The sequence below is a fragment of the Cimex lectularius genome, unplaced genomic scaffold, assembly GCF_000648675.2.
Source record: "Cimex lectularius strain Harlan isolate CLEC.00 unplaced genomic scaffold, Clec_2.1 scaffold83, whole genome shotgun sequence".
In the NCBI taxonomy this organism is placed as follows: Eukaryota; Metazoa; Arthropoda; class Insecta; order Hemiptera; family Cimicidae; genus Cimex; species Cimex lectularius.
Window position 1 is genome coordinate 1,642,620 of NW_019392748.1, and position 15,784 is coordinate 1,658,403.

Sequence of the window (15,784 nt, forward strand, 5' to 3'; positions counted from 1 at the left end):
AGCTTGTAATGTACAATAAACTTTAATAATAAAAAAATAAATATACGGTGTGTATTATTTATCAAAACAAAATTGCATCAAACCTCTGGAATGAAGAGTTCTTTATTTTAAGCCTGGGAAGACCCTCTAAAGCAAATTAAGTGCAAACTCAAGTAAAATCCATTAAATAATTATTATTCAACATTCACCTACCCACAATGTTTGAAATGATAATTGCTATTTCAAGATAACCAACAATTCCTCTTACATTTCTAATAACAATTTTATCGCTAAATTATTGCTATAAATCATTCCATATTGCTATCCAATCAATATGTGGTATATGGTCACGGGAAAGGAATGCATTTACGTCTAGACTAGCCGTTTGGTGATTGTGACCACGTACATCTTGGCTAACATATCTTTCTTAAACATGAGGTATTTTATTATTGAGTGTGTTCTTCCCCCTTTCTCACCGTGCTTTATGTACGGTTTCGGTTCGAAGAGTTGGAAGGGACGCTTATTTTATTTTCAACGGCAGGTAGGAGGAATCAGTTTTACCCTTCTCGTTATTAATATTTAAACATTTCTCTACTTCATCAACTAAAAAGATAAAAATTGTATAAAATGCATATCTAAAGAAAGAGCTAAATATAAGTTTAATCATTAATAAATTTACTCATTAATAGTTTTTTAAAAAGTGTTATATATTTGTTTGTTTATAAAATAGCAGAACTTTTAAAAAACATTTGTCTTAAAAATATAGTAGCGTTTTTCATAAGTTTAGTTTTAATTCTTTTCAATTCATTAATCTTTAAGTAAGATATTGGTTGAGATAAAAAAGTCAGCGTCACTAGCGGGGTTCGAACCCACTACCTTCGGATAAATACACCGCTGCTGTACCACTTAAGCTATTGTGACTTCGATCCACTCGGACACCAACTTTCCATCTCAACCACACCTTTTGAATTTTCCCTCCTTTTTGCCATTTTTCAAATGTCGTGTAATGTATTTCATTCTCGGCGAAAAATGAAATGGCCACAGAGAGCTTTAGTGAAGATTTACTTCATTTTACTTATTAAATCCATTAGAGTTCGTGGTCCGATTGACCAATTTACTTTTTTCAATTAATTAATCTTTATGAATGGTATTGTTTGAGATAAAAAAGTCAGTGTCACGAGCGGGATTCGAACCCAAGACCTTCAGCTAAATACACCGCTGCTCTAACAATTGAGCTACCGTGACTTCGATCCACTCCGACACTAACTTTCCATCTCAACCCACCTTTTGAATTTTCCCTCCTTTTTGCCATTTTTCAAATGTTGTGTAATCTATTAATCTCGGAAACTCAAACGTTTATTTTTAAATGTGTCTGATGATGTATATTCTTATTTATTTTATCTTACTTCTCATAATATATTCCTTGGTAATTGTTTTGTTAAAATAGTTTATCAAGAGGCTCCGCCGCGATGCCCAGCACGATAACCATCCAGTCGCCTCCTGGCAGGACTAGGTGACACATTATACATATGGTGGCAAGACCTCTTCGTTGACTATTCCGAGGTTCGGGTTCCAGGAGTGCCATAACCCAGTTTTCTTCCGGTACCCTCACAGGAGTAAGATTCACGGACACCCAAGAAGACCCAGAAATCTCTCCTCCAGGAGAATTGTATGTACTATGTACACCTAATTGCAAGCCCTGAATAACTGCTTATTATTAATTGTAAACATGCTGGTATAGGCTACAGGAAATTGCTTATTTGTCTATGGATTTTTATTATTATAATGACAGACATTTCATGTGAAATAACCTCATATAACTTGTAGAAGAATTGTTCGGTTGAAAATAATAATCGAATTGTTAATAATAAAAGCTGGAATGTTTAGGTTATAAGACATTATCAAATTGCTACCCAATCACTTAGAAACTGACTCAGTGGAAGATAATTTAATTTAACTTTAACAACCTACAGCAACTTTTTACGCTTTTGTGAACCGGTATAATTTTGAAAATGATTCAATAATAAAATTACGACAACAATTTAACTTATTTCAAACTCAAAATTTAATAAAAAATCGGGTATGGTAACAATTTATTTAAGGGGAAGTGGTATGATATTAAAATGGACGCATTCCTCTCTTATCTTATATCAGATTTATTTTCGTTTCAACGGAAAAGCATAATTTGTATGATAAAAATTAGTTAAGCACATAAAAACATATATGTTTGTTATCAAAATAATAAATTATTACTTCAATTAAAAAATCAACAAAACAAGGATTCTATTAAGTTTTTATTTTTTAACACTTAAACCTGTTTTAGAGAGAAAACACTGTTAAATTTACTAAAGCGGAGTAACATCTGAATAACAAATATATGATTAGATGAGCTATAAGCCATAGATGATTTTTTCAAACTTTAAGATTAACATGGATTTATGGATAAAAACTTTCGGTTTTGTCATGTTTATTTGCTGATATTATCACCAACGGTTTAGTTACTAGTGTTTTATGAAGTCGATTTCCTCCTTCATGGTTTATCCCTAATTCGATTAGCTGCCGAAAAGTCTATTTGTTCTAACAGGATGCCGCTGGAGTAGATAAAAGGAAGTTCTGTAACTTCATCCGAATCCCGGTAGTTGTATCAAACTGAATCCATCTAAATCAAGTCTTTTCATCACAAACAAAAGGAAATTTACGACTTCCCTGACAACTCCAAACGGCCACTTTTGACCAAAAACCACGAAAACAAAGTTTACGATTTACTCCCAACGCAGCATAATATGATCAAAATTAGGAGCAAGCCTCCCGAATCGTATAATTTTTTGTCTTGCACGAAGCCCTATTTGTATTGTATGAGCCCTTAAATTCAATCCGAAGGCCGGCTTATGTGGTTCGTATAAAACCTTATAAATAAATAATTCAACAGTATTCAGATTGTGTTTTTCTAAGGTAAACCGTAACATTAAGAAAGAAACCAGGCAAGCCATAATCTAAATTCTATCAAATATAAAACAGAGAACTTAATCTAGAACGATTATTGTTCACAACAGTCAGTGGTTGTCGATTTCTATTGAGCTTCTTTTCTTTTTTGTATCGAACAGCTGGACCATGAAATGCTGCTACTATCAGAAAATAATGAGTTTTTGGCTTCATTCTTACAGAAAGATGAGTCGTATCTTTGTTTCATTTTTACATTCACTATTTTTTATTTGTTTCTTCTATAAAAATTGCTCAATCAAAGAAACAAATCGTGAAAAATTACAATGATAAACTATTGGCTTGCGGAGGTCAATCCATTAATTTAGTTATTTCCTTTCATTATTTTCGGCCTAATCACTCTTTGTAAGTATTGTATTGTTTTCAATTAATGTTTATGATAGGCTATCAGTCGTTAATCGTTGGTTTAGGTTTTAATTAACTTATATCATCGGAATAAAAACTATACTTGTTATCAAAACAACGCTAAAAGTGAATTTTCTCAAAACTTTCAAACAGGGATTTGTCGCTGAGGATATCTATTTATTTTTTTAAATTTTTTTTACGGGGTTCGCAACAACAGAGGTTATATCAACCCTCGGGGTGCCGGTGTTTTTGAAAAAAAAGTCCGTTTATAAGTATGTCGGGTTTGAATGCAGGGCCGCTGGATTCGAACCCGGGACCATTACCTTACAGTGATGAGCGACGTGTCAACGCCTAAACCGTTGCGCCCACCGACGCCCCCAGTAGGATATCTATCTAGATCGGCTAGATAATATATTTTCTTAGTTCTGCAGTGTCTGTAAAGTTTATTGCTAGTTACAACTTCCATGACCCTTATTACTTATTGATAATGCTCCCACTACAAGTACATCTTCTAGTGCAACTAATGCTCCATCGACACTACTATTATAACTGCTTCTATGTTTGTACTGTCAGCATTATTTGTAATAATAGTAATAATTTACTATGGCTACTAGCTTATTAAAGTTACTATATCTTCTACTGCTAATATTCCTTCTACTTCAACTGGTACCCCCATTATCTACTCTTATAACTACTTGTACGCCTAAACCTGCGACTAGTCGTACTTCGGCTACAACTTCTATTAGGAATACTAATCCTTCTACCGCTACTACTTCTTCCACTGATATTAGTGATGCTGCATATCACTCGCATTTTTCACCTCCACTGTAGCTTATACTGCTAGTACGCTTTGTACCTAAAACTTTAAAATCTCAATTGGCACCTACTGCTACTATACCTTCTACTGCCACAACGTCCATAAAAACGTCTCCACCTTCTACTACCAATACTCCTTCTACCGCAACTATCACAGTTTAGAACTGCTAGAACTCCTTGAAGTGCAATTATTCCTTTTTATAACTTTGACTCAACTTCTATCTAATCTTCTCTACGTCTAGTTTTCTTCGTACTTCTATTACTGCAAATTATGCTGCTATAACCACTGCTAGTATATTTGCTCTACCAACTATTTTTCAATATTAAAAATATGAACAAGTTCAATTAATCTTTTCCTTCATAATAAGCGGCTGCAAATGAAAAATGGACCTCCAAAGCATGTTTGTCTCTCCTGCTAGGGATCGCAGTTTGACCAGTTTGTCAAAAAGGTAATAAAATAAATAGAATATTAAAATAATGTTTAGCCGAATTATCAGTTGAATTTCACCAAATTGACAAAAGTACACAATATTTTCTAAATTTGTCTTTAACTTTTGATCAACAACTAAATTTAAATATTTCTGTTTGCTGTTCTTACTGTCGTTCTCAGAAGTAAAATTACTTTTGCAATGTGCTATATATTTAGTTGTGTTGAAAAATCATGTATATCCTGTGAAAGTATGTATTTTAACAAAACGCTGGAAGCTTTAAAATGATTTGGGTGAAAAAATGCGGTCAATGAAGAATCTATTTTATGATGATGAATGGATAACAATGATTAGTTTTCTTCAAAATAAAAATTCAAAACAGTCTTAGAGCATTATTCAAATCGTCGTTATAAACAATATTTAAGACAGACGGTTGAAACGAATGCCAATCTTGCTTACAAGTTAAACTTCAAACTTAATTCATTTTATTGCTTTTATCACCGTCTTACTGTTGTCTTAATCTTAAAAAAGCAAGGCCTATCTACCAACGTTGTTTTACCGTCAGATATTGTACGCTTTCAGCAGATTGCAATTTGTTTCAGTGCTTCCCAACAGAATAGACAGTTGGTCCCATGATCCAGTCCATCCATTTATTCATCCTTGTTCTATTGGTGTAAGAGGAAGAAGAAAAAAAATATTTATACGAAACAAGGGAATTTTAACTTTTCTGAATTATTAAACAAATAAAAAAAAGTTTAAAATTTTAATATATCGGTTTAATAAATTAAATGTAAGTTTATATAATTATAATCTCATTTCTATGGTATGTTTAGAATGATGTTTCATGAATAATGACAATAATCGATTGTTAAAACATTTCTGATAAAAATATTTTAACAATCGATTATTGTCATTACTCATTAAACCTCAATCCTTCTGAAACTGTCCTGGTTTATTATAAGAAAGTAAAAATTAAATTATTTAAACATAAAATAGATGATCATCAAACCTTCAAAAAAAGTGTTAATATTTTATTTTCATTAAACATGTCCATAATTATCTTTCTAATGTGGCCATAGATTTTTTCATGCCAGTGAACTTGCAAGTAAAAAGTTGTATTAGTTACAATAAAGATTTTTTTGACATCGCACCACTGTCTTTTAAGTCGAAAGTCGTCTGCTTTGTAATTGAAAGCTAGGTTTCCTTATTAAACTTTAAAGCGCAGTCCCACTGGTTATCGGTGGAGTATCTATGATTAAAAATAAAAAGAAAACCGAAGCGCAAAAGTAGGATTTGAAACTTTTCAACAAAGCCCTTAACAACCGAAACCTAACATCTTATTTATCTATGGATACATTTATGGAAACTCGCATTTATATCACACTGGCCGAAGAAAATCCAAACATTCACCGACGACGGTTACTTCTCTTCTGGTACCAACAGGTGGTAATCGTTGGCTAAAAAAGGACATGGCTCTAAGACAGCTTTAAATCTTTAAAACAAATCGTTGCTAATAATACCGATTATCTTACTTGTATAAGATAATAAAACTGATAGTATATTTGGAAAAAATATTTCCATCCCCTTATGGCAATACAACACACCTACAGATGTTTTATTATAAAAACGTTATCACATGGTATTATGCTTTTGATAGTTTATTTCGGAAATTATTAGAATTGTGTCATATGTTGCAAAAGAACTGTCCGTTTTCGGTGTTTTACATCACGTGATAACTGCTAATTTCAATAGTTTCATATAAAGATGTGGGATCCAGCATCACCAGAAATTCTCTCGGTGGTCGATGTTGAAGGAGAAAACGTCGATATCGAAAAGTTGTCGGTAAACGATTTAAATCGAAGGATGCGCTTGTTAGATACAGAAATAAGGATAATGAAGAGCGAAGTAATGAGCGTTTCACACGAGCTCCAGTCGCAAAAAGACAAGATTAAAGAAAACACAGAGAAAATTAAAGTGAACAAGACGTTGCCCTATTTAGTCGCGAACGTGGTTGAATTGCTGGAGCTGAAGCCGGAAGACACGGAGGAAGAAGGTGCAGCCGTAGACGTAGATGCGAAAAGACAAGGGAGATGTGTAGTAGTTAAAACTTCGACTAGACAGACGTACTTTTTACCGGTTATAGGCCTGGTCGATCCCGACAAACTGAAACCAGGCGATCTCGTAGGCGTCAATAAAGATTCTTATTTGATTTTAGAGAGTTTGCCTGCGGAGTACGACGCGAGGGTGAAAGCGATGGAAGTAGACGAAAGGCCGACGGAACAGTATTCGGATATCGGCGGGTTGGATAAGCAAATACAGGAACTGATCGAGGCGGTAGTTCTTCCTATGACCCACAAGGAGAAGTTCGAAGCCCTCGGGATCCAACCGCCGAAGGGTGTTTTGCTTTATGGCCCTCCAGGAACGGGAAAAACCCTCCTGGCACGTGCTTGCGCTGCCCAAACGAAATCGACGTTTTTAAAACTGGCCGGCCCCCAGTTGGTGCAGATGTTCATAGGCGACGGTGCCAAGTTGGTGAGGGACGCGTTCGCCCTCGCGAAGGAAAAAGCGCCAACCGTGATATTCATAGACGAACTCGACGCAATCGGCACGAAACGGTTCGATTCCGAAAAGGCCGGAGATCGCGAGGTCCAAAGGACCATGTTAGAACTGCTCAATCAGTTGGACGGGTTCAGTTCCACTTCGAACATAAAAGTGATCGCTGCGACGAACCGAGTCGATATCCTCGACCAGGCTTTGCTCCGGTCAGGCCGGTTGGACAGGAAAATAGAATTTCCCCATCCGAACGAGACGGCTCGGGCCAGAATCATGCAAATACACTCGAGGAAAATGCACGTCAGTCCTGATGTCAATATCGAGGAGCTCGCCAGGTCCACGGACGATTTCAACGGTGCTCAATGTAAAGCCGTCTGTGTCGAAGCGGGGATGATAGCACTTCGAAGGAACGGAAATATAGTCACCCACGAAGACTTTATGGATGCCATTTTGGAAGTGCAAGCCAAAAAAAAGTCAAACTTAAATTATTATGCATAATTATTTATGTTTAAATAAAAAAAATTAAATTCGTGATTATTCATTTTTAAAAACACATGTTTTCTCTTAATATAAAAATAAGTGAAATTTTCTCTTAAGGTCTACGAGGAGGTGGCTTTGTTTTTTATCGTTTTCAATCATTTTGGCCAAACAATCCTTGTTGTTTTGGTCTGTTGCGACGAACGTGCCGCTATAAGAGTGGCGAGGCAGAAGAGTCCTTGTAAAATACGTAAGGGGTAATGTGAGGACAACGATCAAAACAACTTTCGTCTTATTCTCTTTGACTAACACTTAACCTATAGCAATTTTATAAGACAATCATTACAATAGTAAATAGCAAATAATACATGGAACAAAGTAAAATTAGTCATACTAGAACAAAGTGGAAAGGTTTCAATACATAGGTTTAAAACAAAAATGTTTTGACTCGGACCAATCAGTCAATTTTCACCGTTGGATTCTTTTTCATCTCCCATTTACCAATTTGGAACGCATCCCAGAAGAGAAAAACGTGTCCAGGAGAATCGGAAATTTTTTAAGTCTGCAAAATAATGAGTCAGAATTGTATAATTTTTGACGGTTTACCTTGTTATTTTGCTTTTCGACAGACCAAAACAGAACGCGTGGACCAACAAGGATAATCACAGACAGCTAAAAGATAAATAGAGTAGTTAGAAAATGTTTTTGAGGTGAGCTAAGTGATGGCCCCATAGTTTGGTCGTTTTGGATTAACCTGGACGGCATATCCACGCACTTTTGTTTGTCAGACCATAACGACAGACCATAATAGCAAAGATTACAAAGGCAAAAAAAACTTTTAAGTAGTTGGGAGATTTTCTCTTATGGTCAACCAGGTGATGGATCAGCTTTAGTTTGTTCGTCTAGAAGAAATTTGGTCTTAACTACTTTATTGTTTATCGTCAATATGTTGGCCAGAAAGAAGAAATCGACAAGAAATAGATTTTTTTTACTATGGTGGATACCAGGAACCGGTGTTCCTCCTGAGTACTGCAGCTCAATACAGCGTATAGTACACCTTCCTAGCTCGTATTTTTGGGGGCTCGCAACGCGTCTGTTCAGTCAAAGAAACAAATTTTCGAAGGGGGTTAAGATCCGATCCCGCCCAAAACCTTCAATTGATTAGTGGCGTGTCAATTTTCATTGCGGCCACTGGTCCCTTAGGCGACACAAAGACAACTCCATTGGCGACGGTGGAATTGAACCCAGGTCCGCGAGATCAAGAGCCGAGCGTCGGACGTTTTAACCACCTGGCTACCGCGGCTGTCAAGAAATAGATTAAAGGGACCACAGGACAAAAATAGTAATTAGAAGATTTTCTCGTGAGGACTGCGAGATTAAGGCTCTTAGTTTGGTCGTGTGTATCAAATTATTTGTATTATTGTTTTGATTTGAAAATCGTTTTTGTTTTGGTTTGTCGAAACAAGTCTGACCAAGATGATCCGGAAAACGAAATGGTTAAAATAGAGTTCGGAGAATTGTTTATATCTGCGGGATGATGGAGCGAAATTTGATCTTTCACTTTATATGTTTGTCCTATTGTTGTTAGACGCCTGCCGACAGACAAAAATATCGAAGAATGGATGAAAAGTATAATCTGAGAAGTCCACAGATTAAAAATAGTAGTATGGAGATTTTCGGACTTTTGCGAAGTGCTGACTAAACTTCGGTCGTTTCCCATAACAATTGACGTCATATTGTCGCTAATTAAGCTGTAAAGCACTTCTTGGCAGTGCAAAACAACAAGAAGAGAAAGGTACTAAAAAAATAGTTACGAGATTTTTTGAGGTCTGCTAGATGAAAACTCATTACTTTGATCGTTTTCAATCATTTTGATCTGACTACGTTTGCTGCTTTGGTTGTCAGACGCTTTTCGACAGAACAAAATACGAGATTAGCCAGACCAGAATTAATAAAGTATTCAGATGTAGCAAAAGGTTTTCCCACAAACAGTAAACCTCTCCGATCATGATTACTTCAACTGAATTCTAATTGATTTTAAGGTTTTACCATTTGATTACATAATTGTGATGATTTTTGTTGTTGTTAAAATACTTTAAGAGTTGCGCTTGACTGTTTGGGTGGTAATGAACGTAAAAATTTGAAAGATTTTATGGGTGGCAGTGTAAGTGTCGCTGACATTTGTCTTTTTATAATGTCCAGCCTCAATCTGGTTACAACTTATTACCCTTGTTAATCGGCGATAACCATTCTATAACTCAAGAATTTTTTCATGGAGATTATCTTCCACATCAAGCTCAATTATGGATCCTATTGGGAACTTTTGCGGGGATTATTCACTGGTTGTTTGTTTTGAGACTAATCGGTTTACTGAAGCTTTTTCAACATATCTGCCGTCCATTACTAGTTATGACAGTTTGTCTAAAAATCCCATATCCACATGCGCTTCATATTTTTTAGTATAGAACTATATAACTCAGGGATATGAGGAAATCGTTCAGGTAACTATCACGGCATTACAGAAGATTCTCGTCTCGCAAAGCTTGTGTATACAACGAGATTTAATAATTGAACCTTGGCACTTCAATTACTCGAGAGAACCAAAGGAGAATAGGTACTACGTAGAAACCGAGAGTTTGAAACCATTAGTTTAGACATACAGGTAACTTGATTAATTTCTAATTAATCTTGTTTGTTTAAGAGACCACATAACCGGCTGTATTGGCTTTGAAATATTTGTCTATGGAAAGGAGGATTGCTGGTTTAGCGAGAGTTAAAAATACATTTGTACTACATAAAGAAATGTTGAATGGTTATTTTTGCCACTGGATAATTTTTGATGTTGATTCTTTACTATTATGCAAATTGTTGTAAGGACAGGTGAAAAACGAAACAAGTGTGGGCCGAGCTCTCAAAATCGATATACATAATTAGTTAAGTCACGTCCCTTGCATACTCTCGCGGGTTCATTATTCAGGGGCAAAGGACTTGAAATATCTGCCCGTCGTAGGTCTCCGTTCATTTATTAAAAACCATCGGTCACAAAAGGTAATTACACGTTCTCATTAGAATGGTGATTAATATTGTGTCGACGGCTGTTCAGTTATTGCTTTCTCAATCATTTAAGCTACGTGTGTAATGTCATTCGGATTCTGATCTAAAGGACAAAACTGGATGAAGCTAAACAAAAATGAAGTTTTATTTTATGCTACTTTAAATAGGACTTCTATAAATAAATATCTCGATTAAATTAAATTTGTAACATGTTGCTTTGACCAAATTTAAATTAACAAAGTTTCTTGGCTGAGTCATGTAATTTTGGTGCGCTATTTCTCAACATGGGAAATTGTTTATTACATTTACATACACAATTTTAATGAGTATATCACATTAATTTACAAAAGTTTTACGCCTGAATCACTAACTCACGAAAAATGCAAAGCTTCTTAACTTGTTATACAAGTCATCGCAGAAATAAACTGCAGAACAACTAAATCCAGAGGATCAACATTATTATGATAATTAGGATTTTTGGTTGAGATAAACAAGTCAATGGCACGAGCGGGATTCGAACTAATAAATAATTTTTATCTCAACCAAAAAACCTTAATTAATTGTAATATATTAATTGGTCAAGCGGACCACGAAATTAGTGATTTATAATGATATTTTATTAAGTTTCGTGGTCCGCTTGACCAAATAAATTCTTTTCAATTAATTAAGGAAATGGTAATGAAAAATGGCAAAAAGGAGGGAAAATTCAAAAGGTGGAGTTGAGATGGGAAGTTAGTGTCCGAGTGGATCGAAGTCACGATAGCTCAAGTGGTAGAGTAGCGGAGTACCTAGCCGAAGGCCGTGGGTTCGAATCCCGCTTGTGACACTGACTTTTTTATCCCAACCAAAACCTTAATTCATCGATTATAATGATAGTGCTGAGTGGTCACTGCAGTGACTACGGAAGCATATCTCTAGCAGAGATAAGCCTGTCAAGATATTGCTAATAGAAGAAACAGCGGAATATGTCCTTGATGGTGCCAATTCCTGTACAGGCTGAGGTTCCTACCCCTGTGAGAGGCCCATCAGTTAGAGATTGCACAATAGACCAATATTGGTCGCAAGGAAGCCGAATCTAAGACCAAAAACAAAATAAGCTCAGTATGTGCTTTGTTTGATAAAAAATAGTACATACTTATAACTTTTTATCAAGTAATTTTGATTATGATAAAAAAACATTTTGTTACACGTTTATATCTACCCACATTATGTTTTCCGTTAAAAATAAATGTTTAAACCCCATATTTTTGAAAGGATAAGCGGTGAAGTTGCTCGAGGGATAGGAGGAAAAATTCGGCTTGATAGATATGAGAGGGATGAGTGAGTGGGCACTCGACATTTTGAATTCTACGCCGGGCAAAAGGGCAGGGCCGTTGTTGGAAAGACGGTTTCTCAATAGGCCCTCGAAGGTATTGTGGCCCTTCCTGGCAAGGACAAAGGCCAAGTCCCTCCCTTCATTGCTCTTGGATATTCCCATCTTCACTATTATTTGAAGCCATTGTACTTAAAGTGGACACATGTTGTCTAGTTGGTAAAATATTTGAAATACTAGGATATATTTAAAAAAAGTATGTTATTTAGCGACTGGTTGTTCAATAATTTGTTAAAGTAGTGAGGATCGGTCAGGAATGAAGTATTTTAAAAAAACACCTTTTTCATCTTTTTCCGACGTGCCGACAGGAATTCGGTCAAAGAAAATTTTCAAGATTTACCGCTTTCCCCATCCTGTCGCTATCATATAAAAACAGCAGAATAAATTCACGTTTCACAACAATTTCACACGAAACAGACATGAGTATCTCCACATTTTATGTGAGTGTGAAATACTTGGTTCAAAATTTATATTATTTACATTTGTGTTGAATACATTTTTTCAATCAACATTTGTTTTGTAATCCACCCAGGTCCTACGATGACTCGAATAAATGTTGCAACGTTATGAAACCTCCTCACTACGTCAACAAATTATTAAAAAGATATTTCACAGCTTTTATTTATTTTTTGGGAAATTCGAACCACCCATTTTATGAATTCACGAATATGTAATTGTTATGTGTATATACAAGGTGTTACAGAGGTAAATCTGGTGGATTCACTAAATGAAACATAAATCATTGCCATGAACACGAGGTTTCTATCATGAATCTTTCCTGAGATATTAGGACATACTCACTTTTACATTTTTCTGAATTTTTCTTAGTGAAATTTCCTTTACAAAGTTGAGAACTGTGATATCAAACCCAAGGAGAGGCGCAACCCAAGAACGATGTACATTTATTTTTATTAAAAACATGTATTAGTTGGTAACAAAAATCAGTTCCATTTCCCTTTTCTCTGCATTATTTGGTGTAAACGATTTGCAACCTTGATCACTGGAAATAATTTTAATTTTTAATTTTTTTCAAAATAATTTTGTGCAAAATTTGACCAAAAATTTTAAATTAACAAAAAATTAAACTAAATTTTTGTGTGTATAGTTTGGGGTAAAGGATTTGCAATTTTTGCAAATGCGCTCTATTTAAAAATTAAAAAAGCTTACACAGAACAGAATAGCATTTATGTTTGGCGTCGCAAAACGGACGTTCAAAACATAGAAAATCGAACGGAAATTAAAAAAAAATATATATCTCTTGGGAAAAGTTTTTTTACTTTCATTACCTTTTTTTTATCGGTTTCTGTTAAATATTTTCTGTTGCTTATTTTTTAATTAAATAATGAAAAAATACTTGTATATACTTTTACGATGTTGAGCATGAGAAAGTGAGAAGTGAGAAATTGCGTACAGTATCAGTTGCGTACTGATGTGACAATAGATCTCGAAGGGGGCGTCGGTGGGCGCAATGGCGGACACGGCGCTCATCACTGTAAGGTAAAGGTCCCGGGTTCAAATCTAGCGGCCCTGCATTCCAACCCGACATACTTACAAATGGGCTTTTTGTAAAAACACCGGCACCCCGAGGGTTGATATAACTTTGCTGTTGTGAACCCTCGTAAGAAAAAGGAAAAAAATAAATCTCGAATTTGTTGAAAAATCCTATGCATAAGGAAAAAGGAAGCGCATTATACAAATCACCTTAGACCCAATTCGATTATTCAATTCTTATTAAAAGTGTGTGTTTACACATAAAAAATTCAAATATTAAAAAATGGAAAAATGCAATTTTGTCCGGTAAAATGTAAAAACCGGCATAATAGATGTAGTGCCAAAAACAGTACTTTCCTTGTTTCGAATTTCTGATTTGGTTTCATTACATTTCAAAGCAGGTAATCCGGCTATTGATTACTAATTATATCAGAGTACAATCTAATCCATCGTAAAAGATTGATTTGGCCATTTTGCAAATTGTTTACTAGAAACATGACTCGGAAGCAAGTGGGTAATTTGTTGACAAAATTGAACGTTGACATACCGAAACCCCGGTCGAGATTAATTTAGCCCTAGAGCTCACATCGGACATTTATACTGGAGGGAGCCGTTAGTTGAAATGCGACCGGGCTATCACTCCAGCCAGAGACCAAAATGTACGCATTCCACACGAAATTAACAGGCGTTCACTCTTATCCAATTATTATCCGATATTCCGTTTGCACGGAATGGATTAATTGCCCTTCTCGGCGAATATGTTTGCGGCATCGCAACTGTACTTTGGTAGGGGGCTTACTGCCATTGGACAATGGAGCCTGGGGTAGGCCACTTGTCTCTAATGTTCCTAAAGGGATTACCCCGCTTCCACGCATCCACTCAGGCCATCTCTGTAGATCAAAGTTCTGGTTTGAAGCCGTCCTCGAAGGCATAAATAACTCTGATTAAAGCGCATGCAATTTCCATATGAATTAACGAACCGCATCAATATTTATTTTGTTTTTATTTCATTTTTAATAATTATTGTCCATACACCTTTTTATATCTAATCAGTAAACAATATGTACATGTATCTTTTTCTTGGCTGACGGCATTAGCCATGCCATTATACTTTGTGTACTATACACAATGTAATTTATATGTTTTCTCTTTTTAAAATAAAAATTTTGTAACTTCCTCGAACGTAATATTTAGTTTCATTTATCCCTTTTGGTTTTACTATCGAAAGTTACATTTCATCTTTGTTTTATCAAACGAACTCTAAGACCTAAATAGATTCTTGGTTAAAATATAAGTAAAAATATTTTGATGTTTACTTGATAAATAGTCTCACAAAAATAACTGCTATAGTTAAAACTGCAATAGTTACATACATAAAAGATAGTTTTAACGAATTTTATGTCACGGCGCTGCGCATAGACTAAACCAGCGACGTTGAACGGTCAAGCTGGAACTGTAGTTCAAGTACGCCGTTTAATACGATAATTCGAGCCGTATTGAATACTTGTTCAATTACTTAATAATTTATAGTTGCATTACGGAAAGCTGTCTGTTAAAAAAATCACAAATTCGTGCAGACTGTTGATTTTCATAAGAATTTACACTTTTAAGAAAACCCTGGTTTAAAATTGCTCCAGAAGTGTCAAATTTTAATGAAAAGAATTTCCCGTCATTTCTCTTATTATTGTTACTGATATGCAATCATAAATTAATGACGTGTCGAATCGTCCTTCATGAGGTTTTACAGCGCGAAACGAACATTTGATCACTAATAGCAATAAAGCGAGCATTAAACCGAAATATAAGTTAACTTTAACATAAAGAGTTGAGAATTTAGCTTTGGTTACATGACAAGCGTCTGCGAAAATAAAGGAATTTTCAAAACCTGCATTAATTTTGTACCAACCCAATATATGTATTTTTATCTGTGTATTAATTATACATACTTATTTTAATGTACATCTAATTAAAAGAGATCAGAAATCCAAGATTACACATATCATACACATATTTAATTTGTGTTTTATCAAAAGTGAGTGAAAAATAAAAGTAAAACGAAGCATTACATTATACTAATGATTTCATTTGATTGAGAGAAATTTTTTATATTTGTACAAATTATCAACTCTCATTGGTTGAAATATATATATATATATATATATATATATATATATATATATATATATATTTATTTACACAACTTTTTAACTTAAAATTATAATTTAACTAGCTACAACCATGTACAAGGATTCGAAGAAATTGAGACACA

The 15,784-nt window shown here is 34.9% G+C and overlaps 1 protein-coding gene and 1 long non-coding RNA gene across 2 annotated transcripts; both read left to right on the forward strand.

Moving 5' to 3' along the window:
* Nucleotides 1-3,151: 3,151 nt before the first annotated feature.
* On the forward strand, nucleotides 3,152-5,266 carry LOC106665606. Its single transcript, XR_001340318.2, has 3 exons — nucleotides 3,152-3,324; nucleotides 4,509-4,589; nucleotides 5,171-5,266. It is a non-coding gene; the product is annotated as an uncharacterized LOC106665606 (long non-coding RNA).
* Nucleotides 5,267-6,212: 946 nt separating this feature from the next.
* Nucleotides 6,213-7,655, forward strand: LOC106665774 (26S proteasome regulatory subunit 6A-B-like). The gene has a single exon (XM_014392477.1). The coding sequence runs from the start codon at nucleotides 6,333-6,335 to the stop codon at nucleotides 7,617-7,619; it is 1,287 nt and encodes a 428-aa protein (XP_014247963.1). The 5' UTR covers nucleotides 6,213-6,332; the 3' UTR covers nucleotides 7,620-7,655.
* Nucleotides 7,656-15,784: the final 8,129 nt, after the last annotated feature.